The sequence below is a fragment of the Ananas comosus genome, linkage group 9 (assembly GCF_001540865.1).
Source record: "Ananas comosus cultivar F153 linkage group 9, ASM154086v1, whole genome shotgun sequence".
NCBI lineage: Eukaryota > Viridiplantae > Streptophyta > Magnoliopsida > Poales > Bromeliaceae > Ananas > Ananas comosus.
Genome location: NC_033629.1, coordinates 13,175,577 through 13,196,712, shown reverse-complemented (window position 1 = coordinate 13,196,712; position 21,136 = coordinate 13,175,577). Strand labels below are relative to the sequence as shown.

Below are 21,136 nucleotides of genomic sequence, written 5' to 3'. Positions count from 1 at the left end.
GACGGAAAGGAACGACCTCATTTTCCGCTCGAAGAGCCCCAACGCCACCAGAGCGTTAGAGCGGGCCGTCCTACTTTCGACGTCTTGGACTGAACCTGCGATTTCAACCCTCGCGCAACACCTCCTTTAACCCACTTTGCCCACCTTTGGGTTTATTTTGATCTTTTCCGTCTTTTTCATTTTTCATTCGACTTTCTTTGGTTTTTTTCTCCCCTTATTTTCTTTTCTTTCTCTCTGTTTGTCTCTCGCCCCGGAAGCCTCAGATGCTTCCATACTGTTTTGCCTAATTCATCTCTCAATGAATGAAGCAGGTAGCTCGTCTACCTCTTTCTCAAAAGAATAATTAAATTTAAATTTAATTTGTCTATTTATTTTTTAATCTTTATTTGATTTTAAACTTTTATTTCATCTTAAACTCAGAATTAAAATTTAATTATACATTAAATATTTTTGTATTTTTTTGAATTCTGATGAATCCAAAAATTGAAGTATATGTTTTAAACTAAAAATATCAAAATTTTAATTCATATTTAATTCAAATTTCAAATTTAATTTTAATCCACTTTAATTAAAATTTCTTAATTGTTAATTTAAATTTGATATTCAAAGTTAAATTTAATTCACTATTTAAACTTAAATTTTATAAAATAAAAAGATAAAACTTTATAATTTGTCAAACTATCTAAATTTGAGTTAGAATATGACAAATAATTTTTAATAAAATATAACAGATATAATTGCTTTTTTAAAATTTAAATTTTTATTGTTAAGTTTTGAGTGTAAACTTTTCAATAAATATAATCCACAAATTTATGTTAATTTGAGATAAGCATTAAAAAATTATTCCGTGGATTTGAACATACACTCAACAAATGTACATATATATAAAATTTAAAAATAAAAAATTAAAACTAAAAATAAAATCTAGCTATAGGAGTACAAGGCGAAATTGGCTCCTGATAGTGTTACAAGACAAGTTCAAGATAGTTTCATAAAGAAAAATAAAGTAACACATCTATCAAAATTCAAGATGTTCTACACAAATTTGGAGTGAAAAAAAAAAAAAAAAAAAAAAAAAAACAACTATGACAAAATTTGAAAAAAAAAAACAACTATGACAAAATTTCAACTGCTTTTCGGCACTGTCGGAAACTTGCAGAAGCTGGGTACACATTACCGACCCTTTGTTCCATTTTTAAAGGTTCCTAGATTTCTTTTAAGCGACAAAATGGTGGAAGATAGCTCATTCTTCTCTAATGAAACCCTGCTAGGTTGCGGAACTGTGTCTATATTTGGTAGTCCCTCTTCAGGTGGCGGTGTATCTTGTTTCGATGGCTTGTGCAAATTATGTTCCGGTATCTCTTCTTCTTGAGAATCCTTTCCCTGCTTTTTTGCTCGCTTTCGAACATACGCCGCACTCCTGTTTAATCCACATATAACAAACTTTTAGCACTCCTTGTAAAGAAAAGCAAGTAACATGGTTGTCTTAAACTAATTGAAGGCTTAGTTGGAACTTTAGTCAAGGAAGTTTGACCTTGATTTCAACTGCTGTCTTTTGAGTTTCAATTTCACAGAAATAAAATAGTCAGTGAAGTCTGTTTGCTATCACATCTTTTAAGGTTTATGATGCTTTTTTTCCCTTTCAATGTAGGAGGAAATTTTGACTAAGTTGTTAAAGTTGGAACTTTGATTATGTAAATCGACATTCGATCAGAACTTCAGGGACTAAATTTGTAATTAAGTCCTTACTTTAGATATTAACAACCAACATGAAACAGTAATGAGAACATAGTAGAGCAAAGTTTTCAAGATTACCTTTTATACTCTGGATCCGTTGGGTCCAATGCAAAGAGATGAGAAGAAAAGAGTTCAGCGAACCTCGGATCATTACTAAGATCTACATTCGGAAGTTTGTCCTCTGAAGACTTCTCCTTCCCCTTCTTGCCCTTCACCTTCTTGGGCTTCAAATTAAAGCCCTTGGGACCCTGATCCACATCCTGATCATCAGCAAATAGCAGTTCCAATTCTGCCCTACTCGCTTCTCTCTCCTTCTCTCCCTCAGGAGATTCATCTCTATCTTTTCTACTGCCTTTTTGGCCTTTTTTACCCTTCAGACCCTTCTTTTGCTTGCTACTTTCACTATCTAAAGGCTCTTCAACAAAGAAATCATCATCATCTTGTTGAGGTGCTTCTTCATTATCAGAATCACTGTTTTCATCATCTAAGTGCTTTGACTGATTCTTTCTAGCTTTCTTTTTCTCGTTCCTCTTTCTAAGGACTGCCTCCCAAACAGTCTCTGATTTTTTGTCTTTTTCATCGAGGATGCGCTTGCTTAGATCCTCGAGTTCTGTATTGAAAGTGATCTCCATGTCTTTGTCATCGCTTTTATCCGAGTCCGAATCATCTCCAGCTTGTAGAAGAGCTAATAGTTTCTCTCTTCCTAAGCGCTTCTTGGTTTCACCGTTGGGCATGGCCTCAGCTTCATCGTTATTGCCAACACCATTTTGGTTATTGTACTCATCGTCGTCTTCATCACTCTCATCGGTGGAAGCTAAGTATTCATTGAACTCATCGAGCTGTAGCGGGCAAAAAAAGGGCTCCAGTTATTACACAAACCAGGCAGATGGATAAACAAACTATACTAAGTGACTGGATTTTCAGACAAAAAATAACAAGAATACATTTTTTTTTATTTATAAATATAGACTAAAAAACAATCACATACGCCCCAAGATGCTGAAACTAAGAGGAAGTCACCATAACTGGATTAGAATGCGCACACTAGGAATAAAGACCAATTATGTGCAGAAAGGTGAAGTTCGTTTCAGAACATTGAAGAACAGTTTTACAAGCATATGAAACTCTACTTGAACTTCCTCATAAACAAAACAATGTGGAAAATATATGACTTTATATAATTATTAAGATGAAGTTATTTTGAATAGCATTGAGCTATTGAAATAGGCCTATTTACTGAGAAAGAAAACAATACTGCTAATCATATCCAAGGCCTAAGCAAGAGAAAAGAGCCATATATGGATCTGAATGAGCAGACATTCACCACTCAAATACCAACTATATATGGTTGGCAACCAAATCAGTAGGCGATTTTTTTTTTTTTAAATACCTGATTTGGATTGAACTTGCGTCTCAAAATCTTCTTGCGTTCTGGTTCATCATCTTCCCAGGTTAGCTTAACTCTGCTATGCTGCAAAGCACGAGTCTGGAAATCTGGTTCTTTGTAGTTCACTGGTGCCTGAGTATAAACGCATATATCCAAGTGAGTTCATGTCTACCAATTTTAGAAATTACTACCACAAATATAGATTTTCCAATAGCAATTTTTTGAAGAACCAATCAGCATAAATTTAGTAGCAAGTCTTTTATCGACAAGTGGTCTTGCCAAACTGACAAGCAACTGTTCATAATGCAATAGAATTAAAAAATTCTGATGAAATAAATAAATAGTGCTAAAATACGTAAAGAGATGAGTGAGGTATTTCTGAGAATGCAGCATGTGCTTATTAGAACTTCATATATAGAGGAAAAAACTCAAATTCACAGGAACCTCAAAGAAGATTTGGTCATTCCCAAAGGAGCAAAGAGGAGAAAAGAGGTAGCTTTGCTTAAATTGCAACTTTAACTAAGGATCTAACATTTCTTTTCCTAGTAAGAAAGAAATTATGTATCTTAGAAACAAAGCCATAGATGTAATAATAATAATATCACATGTTAGATTAATAGTATAATCACAAAACAAGAAGTTTCATTCAGCTGCTACCAGCAAGAAAGAACTACCTCGGTTGCAATATCACGAGGCGGATGTTTGAACTCCACAGAATCGGGAATGAATCGCAAATCAAACACATTAGAAGTTTTCAAAAACTCGGTACCATCAAGAGTCTTATACAAGTGATTTGCAGTGGCACTTGAATCACACACGACAACTGCATTGTAATACCTGCAAGAGGTCCAAAAAATAGAATACACAGCTGAGAATTTGTATCACAATAGGGTTGCCAATCAAATGCACTTTCCTGGGACAATATGTAGCAAACTTGCTTTCCAACATCTATTCCAAAAATTATTTCTTCATGCAAAATAAACAACCAAAATTGATGGCAAATATTCAAGTATCTCTTTCTCCCTCTACTTTATCTCCATATAATTGTGCATATATAAATAAACGAATTAGCACCAAAAGAACATAGAATAATGGTAGCTACCTTAGTTTGTTGAGCTCATAAGAGCGTAACTTGTTATCGTCAACATCAGAGTCATCTTCGCTATTATCATCATTGTCTTCAAAAAGACCAGATGGTCCATGAATTGCTTCGATTTCCATGCACTTGAGTCCGAATTCGGATGGATAGACAGCCACCGAATGAATTTGTCCGCCTTTTGGGAGACATGAAGTCATCACCACATACAGATCAACAGCCTACCAATGTAAGGAAAAAAAAAAGAAGAAACCAACAAAGTGATGATCAACAGGCTAAGCACAACACAAAATTGAACCCATATGACTTAAAAAAAAAAAAGAAGTAACAGAGCAAAATAGATAATGTAGTCATAACCTAACAGACCTTGATATGATCCCAATCCAAATTAACAACTGCGAGCCGGTGAGTTTCATTCTCGATCATCGGCGTGTCATCGTGATTAGCCATCAGATACCGACATAGATCGCTATTAACAGAGTACTAGAAATTTTCACAAACAACAAACAATCGCATGGTTAGACCTCTATAACCTTTTATAGAAACCAAATTAAACAAACAACTAAGTCTCTGATACAATTCGGCATAAAAACTCAATTTTTACAAACATAAAGCAAAAAATTAGAACAATCTATCACCTGATCATCGTCATCTTCTTCTTCATCTGTAGTAGTAGTAGTAGTCTCATCACTCTCCGATTCATCCGATCCCTCCTTAACCTCCTCCTCCTCCTCAAGCTTCAACCTACCTTCTTCTTCCTCACCATCCTGTTGAAGGTAGTAATGTAGCATCGGATTCACCGCGCCATCCTTCCTCGGCCGCCCCCGCTTGTCGACGGGCGCCGCCGAAGCTGCGAAGTCCTTGTCGGTGAACATGCGGGCGAAGCGCGAGTCGATCGTGACCTTCGCCTCCTTCCGCGGCATCCGCCGAAACCTCGGGTCGTATTGCGCCGCCGCGAACCTCTCGTCCGTGATCACCCCCCTCCTCTCCTCTCCCTCCTCAACAGCATCTTCTTCTCTGTTCTCATCCTTCTTCTTCTTCTTCTTCTTCTTCTCGTCCTTAACCCTAGAAACCTCCGGTACCTCCATGGATTGGAGCTTCCGCTTCTTTGACTTCTTACGAGCGCCACCCGGTTCAACGCGATCGCCATCGCCGTAGCCACGAAACTCGTGGGGCTCCTCCTCCCCCTCCATCTTCTTCTTCGTCTTCTTCTTCTCGAGCTTCGACGTCGTAGCCATGGCGGCGGTCGAGAGATCGAGAGAGAGAGGGAGAGAGAAGAGAAGGGCTTCGCAATTCGCAAACAAGCGTCAGTGAAACCCGAATCCACAATTTAATGGATTAGTAATAATAACAATAATAACATTTAATTGGGTCTTGGGTCTTTAACGGGCCGGTATTGGGTCGAAGCCCGTCACTAGCCCTTTATGCGAAATAATTAAGGGGAAAAAAAAGGGAAATTGATGATCGGCACGAGTATTGAAGCGATTTGCACGGTGGTGATTCACTGCAAGGATTTCATTTTTATTTTTTATTTTTAATAATTTTTATTTAATATTTGATTTATAATAATTTAAATAGAACAGTATATATCTAATCTAATTTATAATAATATTATTCACGGAAGAGCACCTGGAGACTTCGAGGCGGGTGGAGGTGGACGGAACCACCAGATCGGACCCGATAAAAGTAAATAATAATAATAATAATAATAACGGAAAAATAAAATAGGAGGAGCAGTGGGGGAGAGTGCGCGTCGTCGTCTTCGTCCTCCTCCTCCTCCGCTTGTTGTTGTTGTGGGTAGTGTTGTTGGAGGAGCTCCGCCATGGCTGAAGCTCTGGGCTCGTCGAGCGCGGAGATGGATCTCGACCGTCCCAACCTCGAGGAGTACCTCCCCACCGACTCCATCCAAGACTCCCCCAAAAACCTCCACCTGTAACTCCCCTACCACCCCTCCCTCTCCCTCTCTCTAGGTGTCTCTCTCGCTCTCTCTTCGCAAGCTCACCCTGGTTGATTTGATCAGGAGGGACCTGCTCGATATCTCCCCCACGCTCACCGAGGCCGCGGGCGCCATCGTTGATGTGAGTCCTTTCCTTCTCCTGTTCGTGAATTGGGATTCGATTGAGATTGGGAGTTCCCAGGGAAGTAATTTGATTGGGATCGTTGGTGAATGCTAGGGTCTCGTGGAAAAGACTCAAAAGAGTGGTTTTTGATGGTTAATTTGGTTGTGGATGCACCAATTTGTGTCGCTGGTGATTGAGTTTTGTTCTAAATTAGAACTTGACTACGGTTTTAAACTTTTCTCGGACTCAAATTACTGATAAGTAGCCATTTATACTTCTCCTGTGGTGTTATTTGGGCGTTTGTTTCCTTTCCTCCTTGTACTTGCGGGGGTTTCGATACACACCAGAGCAGTTTTATCGAATTCACCGATGATTGAGATCAGGGTTTATTGGGAAGTAATTTGGTTTGGCTGGTTGATGAATGGTAGTGTGTATTGGAAACGAGTGGTTTTTTAATGGATATTGGTATCTATGAGCTCGTATTGTTGGTGGTGGAATACTGTTCAAAATTAGAATTTTTATTTCAGTTTTTAGCTTATTCTGATGCTAGAGCTTTGCATATGACTTTTTTTATATTTTGAGAATAACTTTACATGCGATTAAGTTGCTGTAATTTAGAACTAGCTAAATCAGAATAAGCTAAAAACTGAAATAAAAATTCTAATTTTGAACAGTATTCCACCACCAACAATNATTCTGATGCTAGAGCTTTGCATATGACTTTTTTTATATTTTGAGAATAACTTTACATGCGATTAAGTTGCTGTAATTTAGAACTAGCTAAATCAGAAAGTAACAGCTCTGGATGCGTTGTATATATTACTATATTTTTATGTTTTACATGCTTAATCTCGTTTGTTGTTTTTTTTTTTTTCAGTTGCCTTTGAAGTTTACTCTTTTTCTCGCAGGACTCATTCACTCGCTGCTTTAAATCAAATCCTCCAGAACCATGGAATTGGAATATATATTTGTTCCCTCTATGGTGCCTCGGAGTCGTTGTAAGATATGGGATTCTTTTTCCACTCAGGTAATGGGTACTTCTAATTCTTCCACCTTGAACATGCTGAAACTTCATTTTGTTTGTAAGATGCTACTCTGTTATTTAATCTCTTAATTTGCTTGTAACCACTGATTATTCGAAAGATAACAGCTTATGAAAATTTTGTTTTTACTTTTTTTAAATAGACAACATTGATTTACATGTTTATCAACAACTACCTGTGGTAGGTACTGTGTGAAATACAAACTTTAATGCTTGCTTTTATGTTGTCTGAGAAAGTCAAAGCACTTCTTGTGATACTACAGTAAACTAGGACCTTTTAACTATGCATTAAAGGTCATGCATTTTATAACCTCCTGATTTGATATAACTTATTAGTTGCAGTTAGTAGAAAGAGCTATTACTTTTGCAAGAGAACTTTCATGGTTGATCTTGAACATGCAAATTGATAGAGCCTTTGTGTAGCCCACAACCTGTGAAAACGCAAGTATGTTAAACAGATTTTGTATTCTTACGGTAGCATTTGAACAAGTGGATTCTTGCTGTATTTGTTTTCTTGTTGGACAAATTAGGTACTTGCTCTCTGACCTCTGAATGATGTATATATTTTTTCAATTACAAGGAAGCATATAACTGGGAATAGTATTCCAATTTTGGAAGTCATATTGTCCTACTGCATTAAACGATGCTAGACATGTTTACAGTTGAAATAGAATTCCAACCAAAAAGTTCTGGCCTCTCCTCTTGCAATAAATAATCTACCACTGTGTAGCTGATTCCTTAGATTGAAGGATGTAATAAAATATTTAGGTGGAAAGGGATTTGGTTGTATCATTTTCTTTATTTCTATCTTTCATGTGCGGTTAATAGATGCATTTGTACTGTGTACATAAAGGCTGTTATTTTTTTGTGCAATATTATTATACGCTTATTTTTTATTTCTGTTGCTGTACTTTCTTGATTAACGGTCTTTCCATTTTTGTGTCGTTTCTTAGCTGCCTCTTTTTCTGGTTTTATTTACGTTTATATTCTATGCTATTGTAATAGCTCTACTTTTTCTCCAGAGTTGCAGTCTTGGCGATAGGGTGGATAGTATTTTTTTCTGCCTTCTTCCCTGTACATTTCTTATTGAAAGGGTATCCCAAGTGGAGGCGCAAACTAGAGGTCTGCTTGTTTATCTTTCTGTGCAATGAGAATTCTTTGTTCAATCTGTTGATGCCACTGCTGAACTTCCAACTTTATTGTCAAGTATTAGATAAAAAATTCCTTATAAAGTATACCCTTTGATAACTATTTGAGTAACTAGTTTTATCTCATGGCTCGCTAGTTTAACCCCCTCTCCTCTCCTCTCTTTTTTTCTTTTTTCTTTTTTCTTTTTTTTGGTCCAGAGAAAATTGGTTGAGATGATGTGCAGTGTATTTGTTGCTTCATGGACTGGAGTCGTAAAATATCATGGACCACGCCCAAGCACGCGCCCTCATCAGGTCTTTTCTGTTAAACATCATGGCATATATCCATGCTCTGCTTGCATTGATCACAAATATTAAATTAATAAATTATCGTGATGGTATATGACTAACGCTTTCTGACCATATTATTTAAGCCTTTCTGATTATAATGTAATGAACAGGTATTTGTTGCTAATCACACCTCCATGATCGATTTCATCATTTTAGAACAAATGACTGCATTTGCTGTTATCATGCAAAAACATCCTGGATGGGTTGGTAAGCCTCTTATTTCTTCTTATGGTTCTTACTTTAGTTAGTATCTTTTACTAATGGCACTGTGCTATTTTTCTGATCATCTCTTTTTTCCATTTTTTGGGTTATTTTGTCTGATAGGATTTATTCAGAAGACCATCTTAGAAAGTGTAGGATGTATTTGGTTCAACCGAACGGAGTCTAAGGATCGCGGAGTTGTCGGGCGGAAGTAAGACTTGCCCTCTCTAAAAATCAAAAATCCTTTTGCAGGTTTATAACTTCCAGAGACTGACCTTTCTATTTGCAGGCTAAGAGAACATGTTCAAGGAGTAGACAACAACCCTCTTCTGATATTTCCAGAAGGAACCTGCGTAAACAATCACTACACTGTCATGTTTAAGAAGGTATAAATCATCTTACCTTTTGCATATTATGTAGTTTGGGAGTGTACCCTCTAAATCTCAATTTTGAGAAAGCTGAACTGCATAAAATGTTGTGCTATCTCACTTTTTCTGGATCATAGACTTAAACCAAGGGATAATCCTGGTTCCTTTTTTCCCCCTCTCTCTTGTGGACGGTTCAAGACTTCAGGCTGTTTCCTTTATTAGATCTAAGTGTGCTTATGCCTTTGGAGTTCTGATACATGTTATAATTTTTGCTGTTCTAAAACACGACCCAATCTGTTACTCTTATCCAGTTGACTAATGTCTGTTCTTTATACAGGGTGCTTTTGAGCTTGGATGTGCTGTTTGCCCAATAGCAATCAAATACAACAAAATTTTTGTGGATGCCTTCTGGAACAGTAAGAAGTGAGGACAAAGAACCATAAAATAAGTCATTTCTTTTCGGTTTTTTTTTTTTTAATAACATCTAACTAATTTGATGGACTATAGGCAATCTTTTACCATGCATCTGGTCCGCCTCATGACGTCGTGGGCTGTTGTCTGTGATGTGTGGTACTTGGAGCCTCAGTACCTGAGACCTGGGGAGACGCCAATTGAATTTGCTGAAAGGTGAAATATTTTGCATTTCAAGTTTCGTGTAGGTGCAACAACACGAATACGTATTTACTTTTATTCTAATAGCATCGATTTTATGAATTTCATGATAGGGTTAGAGACATGATTTCTGCTCGAGCTGGTCTAAAGAAGGTTCCATGGGATGGGTATCTGAAGTACTTTCGTCCTAGCCCCAAGCATACAGAACGGAAGTATGAAAATCATCTCTTATTATGATTCTTTGATTCTTTATTTTGTTTTGTACTGCCAATCAATATATTCAGAAGGTTTTCTCTTCTTTTTTGGTCTCCCAATAAGCAGCTATATATGATATATATAAGTGGTACATAATGTCGCATGGGTCCAGATAGCTCACACTCCCATCTATTGATCAGTATGTTTTCTTAATACTAGAGTCTCATATAGCTGAATATCTTATTCATCTGCCACCAGTAGATATATCTTCAGATATATCTACTAGTAGTATAGAAGGATAATATAGAAGGATAAGCGTCAACATTGTCCAACTGCCTTTATCTAATCAACTAGTAGTCTTGTCATTTTGTTCATCCCTTTCTAAATCGTTTTTGATTTCTCTGAAGTTAAACTGCTTTTTGAGTTTGTCTCTTTACTTGGGAAAAGTTTTGTTTCTTCTGAGTAATTATTTTCTGAATTTTCAGGCAGCAGATCTTTGCAGAGTCAATCTTGCGGCGGTTGGAGAGGAAATGAAGGGCCATCTCGCGCTCCGTCTTCTTCATTAGTTTGTTTGATGTGATTTCCTCTTGTTAATCTGCATGCTTTATTTTCCTTGTCTTTGTTTTGGGTAGTTTTACTCTTCATCTTTTAACACCATCATAGGGAGCTTCTTGCGAAGGACGGTTCCCTACTTTCTTTTTGTAAGAAATTACATAAGGATTAGTAGAATGATATATTGTACACTTATCTTTATCTGTACAAAGTGCGAATTCGGATATTTGTGAACTGATCTTGTTTAAGCCTGATCCTGTTTGAAAGGGAGGTCATGTCTCAGTATATCTCACTTATCTGTCTTTTCAGCAAAAATCCCAAATTAAAGTAAAAATGCTTCAAATTTGATTGCAAACATATATGCTTGGGAGTAAGAGGTGGTTTCTTTCAAGTAACGCAGTTTGCAGAAATCAGTTTTCCAAGCTTTTGTATTTACAAGTTTCATTCTCTTTCTAAAACCATTACCCAGACAATACTTTATTCACTAGTACTGTGTCCTATAGCAAGGCCAAACAGGCTCTTAGTGTTCAACTCATTTTATTCTTAGTTAAATGAAGCTCGACGTGCTTGGCTCGACTCTCTAAACCTAGCCTGTATGTGAATATTATTAGATGAGGTGCTATATGTGTAGCGCGATTTGTAAAGGCAGTACTCTTTGCTTTTCAGATCATCTTATTTGATAAACATCTGTAATACTCTTACAGCACTTCTACTTGAGATGTTTCTATGATCTTAGAGATTTAAATGTAGCCATTGGAAACCTGTACATCAACCCCCGACTTTCTCCTTCCTCCCAACTCTCTCTCTCTCTTGGATAACCTGAATTTTCTCTTTTTTTTTCCATTTCAAAAAGGTATAGTTACATAGGCATTTACTTCAAAAGCCAATTTTGTAGGGGTGTATATTTTAATTTCTCAAACTTATTGCAATCCATGTTAAGAAGTGCTCTCTAGTTATTACCCATGAGGATCATGTGCCTCTCACACCTACCAATAAAATGTCACTACCATCCCAAGAAACACACTCTCAAGAGCAAGCAATCCACTACTCACAGCTTCTTAAGAATCTAATGAAATAAATGAGCTCCTCCAAACTCCCATAATAAGTTACCAATCACTTCTTTGGAATGCTTACAAATATCTTTTGGTCTCTTCTCATAAATCTAACCAGAGGAGTACAGGAACTGGCTTCTCTTCATATGGCAGCAGAAGCACTTTCAATCTTAGCACTTCTCCTAGCAGCTTGTATGCTGACTGCTGCTCTCTCTTTGCAACTCAACTTCTATCAGAATTCATGCCCCAGAGCTGAGGCCATAGTTCAGCAAGTAGTCCAGCAGCATTTTCAGCAGAACTCTTCTGTCCCCGCTGGCCTTCTTCGCCTTCATTTCCACGACTGTTTCATTAGAGTATGCCGCATGAACTTTTCATTTACTTTTCACCATTAGCTAAGTTTGTCATATTTATTGACCTCGCAAAAATGCTATCAGAGTAGAACTATTTCAAAATTCCTTTAACAAAAACTACGTTGTTACTTCAGGGATGCGACGGTTCTGTTCTTATAGACAGCACCGACGACAGCATAGCCGAGAAGGAGGCTCCTCCGAACCTGACGCTACGAACATTCGACGTAATCGACGACATAAAGGCCGAGCTCGAGAAGGAGTGCCCGGGGGTCGTGTCGTGCGCTGATGCACTGGCGCTGGCAGCCCGAGATGGGGTCGCGCTGGCGGGAGGGGACTTTTATGATCTTCCCACAGGGAGGAGGGATGGAACTGTATCAAACATGGGGGATGTTCATATCCCTAGTCCCCTCTTCTCAGTTGAGCAAGCCCTATCTGCTTTCCAAAGCATTAATCTTGATTTGGAGGATCTCACTACACTGCTTGGTAAGTAACCAACTTGTTGCAACAGTACTACATTGGCACTGGGATCCTTAAAACTAAGAATAAGTAAAAACAACAACAACAACATCTAAAGATTATACATAAAAAGTTCAAATTTATTAAAGGGATAAATGTAATAGCCTGTAATAATAATAATTAACTAGGATAGTGATGAAATTGTCGTTTGTGATTTGATGTTATACCACATATATATAGTATTAATTATCCTTAACATTTCAACGCGTTGGACCATGTGATTTAATAATAACTTAGCAGCTACGGCAATATGAATTGTACAATAAACAATGTAATTAATGTTCTTTATAATTAAATACTGGTAATATGCATAAGGACCCCCTTAACAATATGATGTTATGAAATTGATCCCTAAAGTTTTTTTTTTTTCTTTTATTTTTCTTTTACTTGGCACCCTTAACTTTCATTTGTTTTGATCTAGTTTCGTTTGACTATTAAACAAATTCAATAACACCATTAATTATTAGTTATAAATTGATAAGTAACTAAAACCTAGTTAGATCATGAAATTTGAGATGTCTATTTCGCAATATTTAACCTTTGTCGTTTTTCTCTTTGATCAAATTGAATTCAAATATTTTGGCTAATTTTGTAGGTGCTCATAGTATGGGATTTTGCCACTGTGGCTTCTTCATAGATAGGCTCTATGATTTCAGAGGAACAGGTGTAGCTGACCCAAGAGTAGACCCAAACTTGTTGACTACACTCCAACAAAAATGTCCCCCACATTTAGTAACAATTGAGAACATTACCCAAGACATCACAGTGTTCATGAACCAATTCTCCACCACATTCCACTTCAGCAACTCTTTCTACCACAATGTGCTTAACGAGAAAGCACTTCTCCAGCTAGATCAAGATTTGGCTTTCACCGACTACACGAGCACGTTGGCGTCGCAGTACGCGAACGATGCCGTGCTTTTCAGGAAGCGCTTCTCGGAGTCGATGATCAAGCTTGGGAGCGCGGGCGTGCTGATGGGACGGGACGGAGAGATCAGGACGAATTGTCGGAGGGTGAACAACGCCACGTCGATTAGCTCAGGCGCGAAATTGAGTGCACCATGAACTAATTTTAGTTTTTTTTTTTTTTTCGATCTTGTTGTTTGTGTAGGGACTACAATTTTGTATTGGTTTTCAAAGAAAGGAACCGTGCATGCGCATGCATCACTTGTTCTCTATGTTAAACAATCGCCTTTTTCTAAAATCTTATACTACAATGATTGAGCTCAAGTAAGAACACAGGTTGAACTTGTAACACTACATTTTATATACGATATATCACCTTCGCCTGTCGTGTTACGTAACCCCTAGCATCGTGTCGAGGAGGAGTGCGTTGTCGGAGGTGAAGAGCCTCTCCTCTGGGAGATCAGCATCTTTGCAGGAGCCTAGATCAAATGTTAGGAGACTGTCGGGATCCATTTCTGCGAGGGTCGTAGCGTTGTTGGGCTTGCATTTCATCTTAAGGGCTGGTACATACTTCTTGTCGAGGCTCAGGTCGAGGTCCCCGACGACGGTGTGGTTGTAGAGTTGATCCTTGATCGACGAGCAATGAGAGGCTCCAATGGTGTGTACACCTACAATATATGAAATATTATGAAATAATCATGCTTCAATAGAGAACCCCATTTGGTGCATCACTCTTCCGGGTTTGCGGGTTCGGGTGCGTGAGTTCGGGTTGGGGTTTAGGGGGCATACGGGCCATCCAAAAAAAAAAAAAAAAAAAAACCAAAACCTCCAATGCCGACTACTTAAAAGCGAGAGCGCGCCCAGTATCAGAGAAAACGCCGCCGACTTCTCAAAGCATATTTAGAACACGGCGCCGAATCGTTCCTGCGGCCCAATCGAGGGAAACAAAAGAAGAACTCGGCGCTCGCCGCTCTATGCAGCGCGCGCATTGCCGATATTGAGAGGGTTTCCTTTTGCTCTCCTCGAGCATCGTACCGCTCCTCAGATTCCACTTCAAAACCCCCTCACCCCTTTCTTATCACCATCTCCCTCGATCGTTAGGGTTTTTCGGAAAGTTTCCCCCCTTTTCCTCATGTCCGCTTCTCGGGTAAGCGTTCCTTGTACGATTTTCTAGTGTTATGCGAAGTATCTGATTGATCAGGATGAGATTAGGGTTCCAATGGTTCGATTTGATAGAAATTTTGGTGCAAGTGTACGTAAGGAGATGACAAAAAAGTTGTAACATTATGCACATGATTTAGCTTGATACTTTTCACAAGCGAATGCATGAAAAGCATGACTTTTGAAGCATGAGATAAGCTAAAAAAACGAAACTTTGCTAATGTAAGTGCTCGTCTAGATAAAATTTCCTCTTTTACTCGTATTTGTTTCCATCATGCCCTGAGAAGTGAATCTATGAGGAAAAGTTTAACTTTTTGATATAATTTTATGACTTAGAACGGGAAATGATAAGAATTTCAATGTTTTAGGTAAAGCTTGGTGCTCTAGTTCCTCTACAAAGCAACCTGGTGGGGAATGATTCGCTTTCTAGAATTCCGATTTTTGAAGGAGCTAATACTGTCGGCCGCTGCAATCTCTCTGTTACTGATAAGAGAGTTAGCCGCAAGCATATAAGTTTGCACGCATCAACTGATGGTTCAATTGAAGTTCTTGTGGTGCACAAACACTTAAAATTTTAACAAATTCCAATGCTAATTTACAAATTTTGAGTTAATTTTATGAAAATGTTAGGGCTTGTGTATATTTTTGTTGGAATCCTTGTAGGAAGGGCCAAATCCTATTATTGTTAGATCTGGAGGAGAGAGAAAGAAGATCTGTTCTCAGGAGAAAGTCACAATAGCTAATGGTGATATCATGGAGTTGATCCCTGGTAATTATTCATTTAAGTATGCGACTTTTGGCAATGAGAACACCACTTCATCACCAACAGATTCAAGCTCAAAGAAAGGGAAAAGGCATAGCGAAGAGGATAGTCTGGCAGTCAAAAGGAATCGTCAAATTCTTGAAGATGAAGCTCTTGCGAGAACTTTGCAGGTACATTATTTGATATTCGTATATATGTCGATTCATCTGCATGTGCACGAGCATATGTGTGTAAATGCATGTGTGTTGGTGCATGCATGCATACAGATGCCTGCCTTAATTTTAGCTAGTCTAATGAGTGTACTTGGCCGGAGAACTATTTGATTTTATGATTTGTGCATGATGTGCAGAGCAACTTTGCACAAGATAATGCCACAGTTTCAGATATTTCTGGTAGTTCCCAGTCAAAGCCTGCCAATACTATTGATTCGAAAATGGACAAGGTTCATCCATTAAGTATTCCTAAAGAATGGCTTCCGCTGATCTTTCGACTTATGAGGGTTCAAGGTCTTCCAGCATGGGCTAATTCTTCATCAGTGACTATTCAGGATGTTATACAGGTCTTGGCTCCTACTTTTGTGGCTTTTGAATTCTAGGTCGCTTATTTACTGAAGTCTCTCGAACTCTTTGGGAAGTAAAGGCTGATGTAGGCATGCTCTTTTAGTTAGATTCTTTCCTTATAGTTTATTTGTTGACTTGACAAGCATATTAATATTTTATCTTATCAATGTAGTAGGGGAATGTGCTTGTTGCAGTTCTTTCGAATTATATGGTGGACATTGATTGGTTGCTGTCTGGTATGACATTTCGACTACTATATGTTGATTAACTTTCCGAGTTCCTATTTTGTTATCTCATTTTTTCTGGGTGCTTTAATCATTCTTTTTTCTATATGTATATGTTGATGATGAGTTCCCTTATCTCAAGAAAGCATCAGATTGACTTTAATCAAATCTCTGTTTGTTGTGACAGTGACTTGAGGACATTATTTATATACCTTAATTTATTTCTACATATGAGTACTGGTCACTGGAAGGCTAGAATAGTACCAAAAGTTTAGAGATTTGGATATTCTATGTTTCATAGGTTTATTTCAATTTTTCGATCGAGTTAAAAGGGGGCTGATCCCTACATTGAGTACATTCGATTCTACTCATCTTTTCTTCCACCCATTTCTTTTTTGTTGTAAACTCTGACAAGTGTTTTTTCTGTATTATGCAGCATGCCCAGATCTGAAAAAAATTCCTCATGTCCTGGTTGTGCACGGAGAAGGTGGTGCTTCACTTGAGCGTTTGCAGGTCCTATTTCAAATGTTTGTTAGTTTTGCATATTTCTTTTACATTTCTTCTTAATTTCTCCTTTTGCTTGGTAAAACAGAAGACCAAACCACCAAACTGGATCCTGCATAAGCCGCCACTTCCTATATCTTATGGAACACACCATTCAAAAGCCATGCTTCTTGTGTACCCTCAAGGAATCCGTGTTGTCGTGCACACTGCAAACCTAATCTATGTTGACTGGAACAACAAAACCCAGGGCTTATGGATGCAAGATTTTCCCTGGAAGGATGTAAAGGTTAATAACAGAGAATGCTCTTTTGAGAATGACCTGGTTGATTATCTGAGAACGCTGAAGGTGATGTATTCTTCCTTCCAATGTCCTTTCCCAAGGCTTGAATAATTCTGCACCTGGTGAAATGAGGAGTTTTTTTTCTTTTGCCCTTATCTTCTTTAGCCTGACGGCGTCTGCAAATTTTTTAATTTTTCTAAACATATTCCATCATGGTAATCAGTCTTAACTCTTAACGAATATGCAGTGGCCTGAGTTCAGTGTGAAGCTTCCCGCTGTTGGCAATGTCGCTATCAATGCTGCTTTCTTTAAGAAATTTGATTATAGCAGCGCTACGGTATTATACTCCCTTTTCTTTTGCCAATATTACTATTACTGTAGTCTTCTTGATCTCTTCATACAAATTAAGGTTTTCTGGTTAACGGATTCTTACATTTTTTATTTTATTTTTTTCCATTGCCAGGTTAGGTTAATTGCATCCGTTCCAGGATATCATATGGGTCCCAATCTAAAAAAATGGGGTCATATGAAAATGAGAACTGTTCTCAATGAGCATATATTTGATAAAGAATTTCATAAATCCCCCCTAGTTTACCAGGTATGCCTCTCTTTTCATATTTCAAGTATTTATATCTCAACCGTGCAGAGTTATGTCAATTTGGAGATTTGTTATTGTACTTCTATGTTCCATATTGTCGGTACTGTACCTTTGGTTTTTCTCAGGGATTCAGGATTCCTCTTTTGTCTTGGGGGTTGTTTCACTCATGTCAAATAATTGATAATAGATTTCTTTTTCGTGTGGTCTGTTTATAAACACTTTTCTGTTTTCAAAGTTGAACATCGTTAAAGCAGCTGAAGATTCTATTTACAACATTTAATACAAATGCAGATTCTATTACTTCATAAATGCTGTGATGTTCGTGACTCTTGACATCACCATCATCCAGTTATACTTCCTTTAGATGCTATCTTTTCATATAATCTGCTATTAAGTTTGCAATAGGACCATGTCAGCCTGTGCACTACCCAATGATCCATCCTCCATTCCATCTCATCAATCCCCTCTTCCCATTTAGTTGTTTTCTCTTGGACAGTTGGATTGAAAGTATGAGATTGGATTGAGGACTGAACACTGCAGGGTGCATGGGCTGGCATGGTGGGACTGGTGCACATAATAACTGCTCCTTTGCAATGCTAGAGAATCGATTTATGACACTTAAATTCTTGGTCTCAGTTTTCCTCGCTCGGCTCACTGGACGAGAGGTGGTTGAACGAATTTGCATCGTCAATGTCCTCAGGCACCTCAGACGATGGATCACCTCTCGGCATAGGAAAGCCCCTCATTATCTGGCCTACTGTGGAGGATGTCAGGTGCTCTCTAGAGGTATAAACGAAGCTACATCATATCTTTACTGTTCGTTGCTTTAAGTTTTACTTTTCTTGCTATTTGTTGCTTTGAGTTTTATGAAATTCGCAATCCCGTTCCTATCAGTTTCTAATTCACAATGGTATTTTGAACTAAGAAAATGGACCCTAATCTTTGCAAGTAGAGCATTGAGAAGCATAACTTTCATGAAGCTTTCATTCGTGCATATTCTGATCTTATATTCAAATTGTTATTTCATTCTATTGTCCTGTTTGGTTCTTTAAAATATGTTTATAACATTCCAGGGCTATGCAGCTGGTAATGCTATTCCGAGCCCTCAAAAGAATGTAGAGAAGGATTTCCTAAAGAAGTATTGGGCTAGATGGAAAGCTGATCATGTTGGCCGCTGGTATGCCTCTTACTCCTCTCAAATAACATGGTGAATTTGTAGGAGCAATCATGATGATCTCACCTTCAAAGGCGTCAAATTTATATTCCAATTGTCAGTCCTTGCATGGTTTAATTTTACTCCAATGTATACCATCGTAATCAAATGCTGGTGGAGAGAGAAATAGCCGTATGCTTACTTGCGAAGACCAATAAAGACATGTTCGCCAAAGGGAAAACAACATTATTTTGGATTATTTATCTATATTTATTTAACGTGAAGAAATTATTAGGAAAGCCAATGTGGTTTGCAGCATGATAAATTGTCTGACCAGCAATAGAGGTTAAATCAAATTATTCTACTTCAAATATAAATCGAACTTGTTAACTGGATTTTTCATGGCATTGTTGTTGAAATAAATTTACCATGATGCAATCTTCTTTTGCTATGAAGTGCTAATAATTGTTTGGAACTAATTGTTATGATATCTTTATGCCACAGTCGTGCAATGCCGCATATAAAAACGTACACCCGCTATAATGGTCAGAATATTGCGTAAGGCTTTGTTCCAAGTAATCTATTGCGCAACTTAGATAACCGAATTTCGGACACTTTGATGTTTGATATGTCGGTCCTTTTCTACCAGATGGTTTCTGCTGACTTCATCAAATTTAAGCAAGGCAGCTTGGGGTGCATTACAGAAGAACAATACGCAACTTATGATACGTTCATATGAGGTAAGTTTTTCTATTAACACTTAAATCAAAAGTAATGACCGACAATAGCTACTATTTGATGCTTATCTTTTATCTTCATTTACTCTTTTTTTCTTTAAACAAAAATTTTACCAGTTGGGTATACTATTTTTGCCGTCCGTGGTTCATCCTCAATCACATTTCTCGTGCACAGGAGATAGTAGTGTGAAACAGGTGTTCACATGATCTTTCGAGTTTTTAACACTATCACTGTTTTCATATCTCTCACTCTCTTGTATTTTTCCTCAGCAGCCATCAACTCCCTTGAACGAATTCAAGACGAAGTTGGCCACTCTTTGCCTGAACAGAAGTTCGGGAACTGATTCTTCTTCTCAAGTGATACGATTACCTGTGCCATTTCGGCTCCCTCCACAACCATACACCTCCGAAGGTCCGTATACTAAACTTGACTTTTAGAATTAGCTTCATAAAACCTTTTCTGGTTTTATGTTTCTTTCTATTAAAGCTAAAATAAACCCCCTAATCTTTGAGTTTATCAGATGTCCCGTGGTCGTGGGATCGAAGATATACGAAGAAGGATGTCCACGGTCAAGTCTGGCCGAGACATGTTCAGCTATACACGAGCGATGATTCTTAACCATGTGGTTTGTGAATGTGAGTAGTGTTTTTCATTCAATGTTACTTACACTGCTGCGAATCGAAGATTAAAATGATTATCTTTCATGGTAAACTGAGATGGTTTTATAGTTCTAATTATGTAAATATATTCCGTAATCTCTTGTTAATCGGCATGCTTGAACAGTAGCAATAGGGAAGCATCAGACAAATGCTTCAGCTGTGGAGCTTCTCTCCATCTTTTTGATGCATATCTCGCAACTAGTTATAAGGATCCATATCCATATTTTTACCAAGCATATCATTGTAGAATTCATTAACAATGTTAGTACCAAAACCAAACACTGGTTTTCTCTTTTGACCTCTGAAGCATTGGTGGCATGACACTCTTAAACATTTGTATGATGAAAGATGAGAGAAATGCATGGCATGCAAAATATCAACACTCTCTCACATAGAATGTCACAAAGTCCTCAAAGTAAGTGAACCAACTAGGGTAGTGACTGCTACCAAGTGATGTGAAGAAGAGGTAGATGATGGACCCCTCCGTCACGCCGTACATCGCGAGGGTACGCCGATCATCCCTCATCAGACGGCCATTACTCAGCATCAGGATCAACCTGTTCTCATGCAGTGTCTCCTCCTTGCTTGCAATCTCCTTCTTAAGCACTTCTACAGTGGCTTCTTCTTCCACTTCTACATTGAAGAATCTCCCTGTGAGTATCTCCACTCCCACCCTCATCTCTCTCTCTCTCTCTCCTCTCTCTCTCTCCAAACTTTTGAATTTATATATTGACTAATTAAGCTTTTTTTAATTACATAAATTCCCGTATAGAACTATCTATTTCTATTTACATGCAAATATAGTGCGACAATATTTCATATAATAATTCGAACATATGCTATCGGATCGGTATTAGAAAAATACCGAAAATAGAAAGGCCAGATCACCAAAATAAAAATATGGTTACCTCCTATTGTAGCATATTCTAAGCTGTAGGATAATG

General features: G+C 37.9%; 4 protein-coding genes across 7 annotated transcripts; 3 read left to right on the top strand and 1 right to left on the bottom strand.

Moving 5' to 3' along the window:
* LOC109715167 (ESF1 homolog) lies at positions 964-5,541 on the bottom strand. The gene is made up of 7 exons (XM_020240046.1): positions 4,859-5,541; positions 4,587-4,703; positions 4,227-4,441; positions 3,799-3,961; positions 3,128-3,256; positions 1,816-2,576; positions 964-1,420 (listed from the first exon to the last, which is right to left on the bottom strand). Exons 1-7 carry the CDS (start codon positions 5,456-5,458, stop codon positions 1,174-1,176), a joined length of 2,232 nt encoding a protein of 743 aa, XP_020095635.1. The 5' UTR covers positions 5,459-5,541; the 3' UTR covers positions 964-1,173.
* LOC109715168 (glycerol-3-phosphate acyltransferase 3-like) lies at positions 5,859-10,962 on the top strand. Its single transcript, XM_020240048.1, has 12 exons — positions 5,859-6,152; positions 6,241-6,298; positions 7,189-7,307; positions 8,345-8,444; positions 8,669-8,764; positions 8,911-9,007; positions 9,125-9,212; positions 9,291-9,387; positions 9,707-9,792; positions 9,877-9,996; positions 10,095-10,193; positions 10,662-10,962. The coding sequence occupies exons 1-12, from the start codon at positions 6,043-6,045 to the stop codon at positions 10,708-10,710; spliced, it is 1,119 nt and encodes a 372-aa protein (XP_020095637.1). The 5' UTR covers positions 5,859-6,042; the 3' UTR covers positions 10,711-10,962.
* Positions 11,099-13,883, top strand: LOC109715169 (peroxidase 57-like). The gene is made up of 3 exons (XM_020240049.1): positions 11,099-12,133; positions 12,265-12,613; positions 13,242-13,883. Exons 1-3 carry the CDS (start codon positions 11,855-11,857, stop codon positions 13,709-13,711), a joined length of 1,098 nt encoding a protein of 365 aa, XP_020095638.1. The 5' UTR covers positions 11,099-11,854; the 3' UTR covers positions 13,712-13,883.
* On the top strand, positions 14,447-20,843 carry LOC109715897 (tyrosyl-DNA phosphodiesterase 1). Of its 4 annotated transcripts, none has more exons than XM_020241127.1 (17): positions 14,447-14,699; positions 15,082-15,267; positions 15,377-15,646; positions 15,826-16,035; positions 16,212-16,272; positions 16,697-16,773; positions 16,853-17,110; positions 17,292-17,381; positions 17,508-17,642; positions 18,279-18,428; positions 18,716-18,819; positions 19,300-19,353; positions 19,445-19,535; positions 19,650-19,727; positions 19,803-19,944; positions 20,054-20,168; positions 20,625-20,843. In XM_020241127.1, the coding sequence occupies exons 1-16, from the start codon at positions 14,685-14,687 to the stop codon at positions 20,149-20,151; spliced, it is 2,019 nt and encodes a 672-aa protein (XP_020096716.1). In that variant the 5' UTR covers positions 14,447-14,684; the 3' UTR covers positions 20,152-20,168; positions 20,625-20,843. The 4 variants fall into 4 exon arrangements, with proteins under 4 accessions (XP_020096716.1, XP_020096715.1, XP_020096714.1 ...); XM_020241126.1 differs by having other exon boundaries at positions 20,500-20,843; XM_020241125.1 differs by lacking the exon at positions 20,625-20,843 and having other exon boundaries at positions 20,054-20,490.

What these genes read in the sequence shown, in the direction of transcription:
- LOC109715167 (XM_020240046.1), bottom strand. Translation starts at nt 5,458, where the DNA reads ATGGCTACGACGTCGAAGCTCGAGAAGAAGAAGACGAAGAAGAAGATG. An exon ending in CTCGTGATATTGCAACCGAG is followed by an intron (nt 3,257 to 3,798) that starts GTAGTTCTTTCT and finishes GTTTATACTCAG; the next exon opens with GCACCAGTGAACTACAAAGA. An exon ending in GCAAGTTCAATCCAAATCAG is followed by an intron (nt 2,577 to 3,127) that starts GTATTTAAAAAA and finishes TGCCCGCTACAG; the next exon opens with CTCGATGAGTTCAATGAATA.
- LOC109715168 (XM_020240048.1), top strand. Translation starts at nt 6,043, where the DNA reads ATGGCTGAAGCTCTGGGCTCGTCGAGCGCGGAGATGGATCTCGACCGT. An exon ending in CGCGGAGTTGTCGGGCGGAA is followed by an intron (nt 9,213 to 9,290) that starts GTAAGACTTGCC and finishes TTCTATTTGCAG; the next exon opens with GCTAAGAGAACATGTTCAAG. An exon ending in CCAATTGAATTTGCTGAAAG is followed by an intron (nt 9,997 to 10,094) that starts GTGAAATATTTT and finishes ATTTCATGATAG; the next exon opens with GGTTAGAGACATGATTTCTG.
- LOC109715169 (XM_020240049.1), top strand. Translation starts at nt 11,855, where the DNA reads ATGCTTACAAATATCTTTTGGTCTCTTCTCATAAATCTAACCAGAGGA. An exon ending in TCCACGACTGTTTCATTAGA is followed by an intron (nt 12,134 to 12,264) that starts GTATGCCGCATG and finishes TTGTTACTTCAG; the next exon opens with GGATGCGACGGTTCTGTTCT. An exon ending in GGATCTCACTACACTGCTTG is followed by an intron (nt 12,614 to 13,241) that starts GTAAGTAACCAA and finishes CTAATTTTGTAG; the next exon opens with GTGCTCATAGTATGGGATTT.
- LOC109715897 (XM_020241127.1), top strand. An exon ending in CTCTTGCGAGAACTTTGCAG is followed by an intron (nt 15,647 to 15,825) that starts GTACATTATTTG and finishes CATGATGTGCAG; the next exon opens with AGCAACTTTGCACAAGATAA. An exon ending in CTTCACTTGAGCGTTTGCAG is followed by an intron (nt 16,774 to 16,852) that starts GTCCTATTTCAA and finishes TTGGTAAAACAG; the next exon opens with AAGACCAAACCACCAAACTG.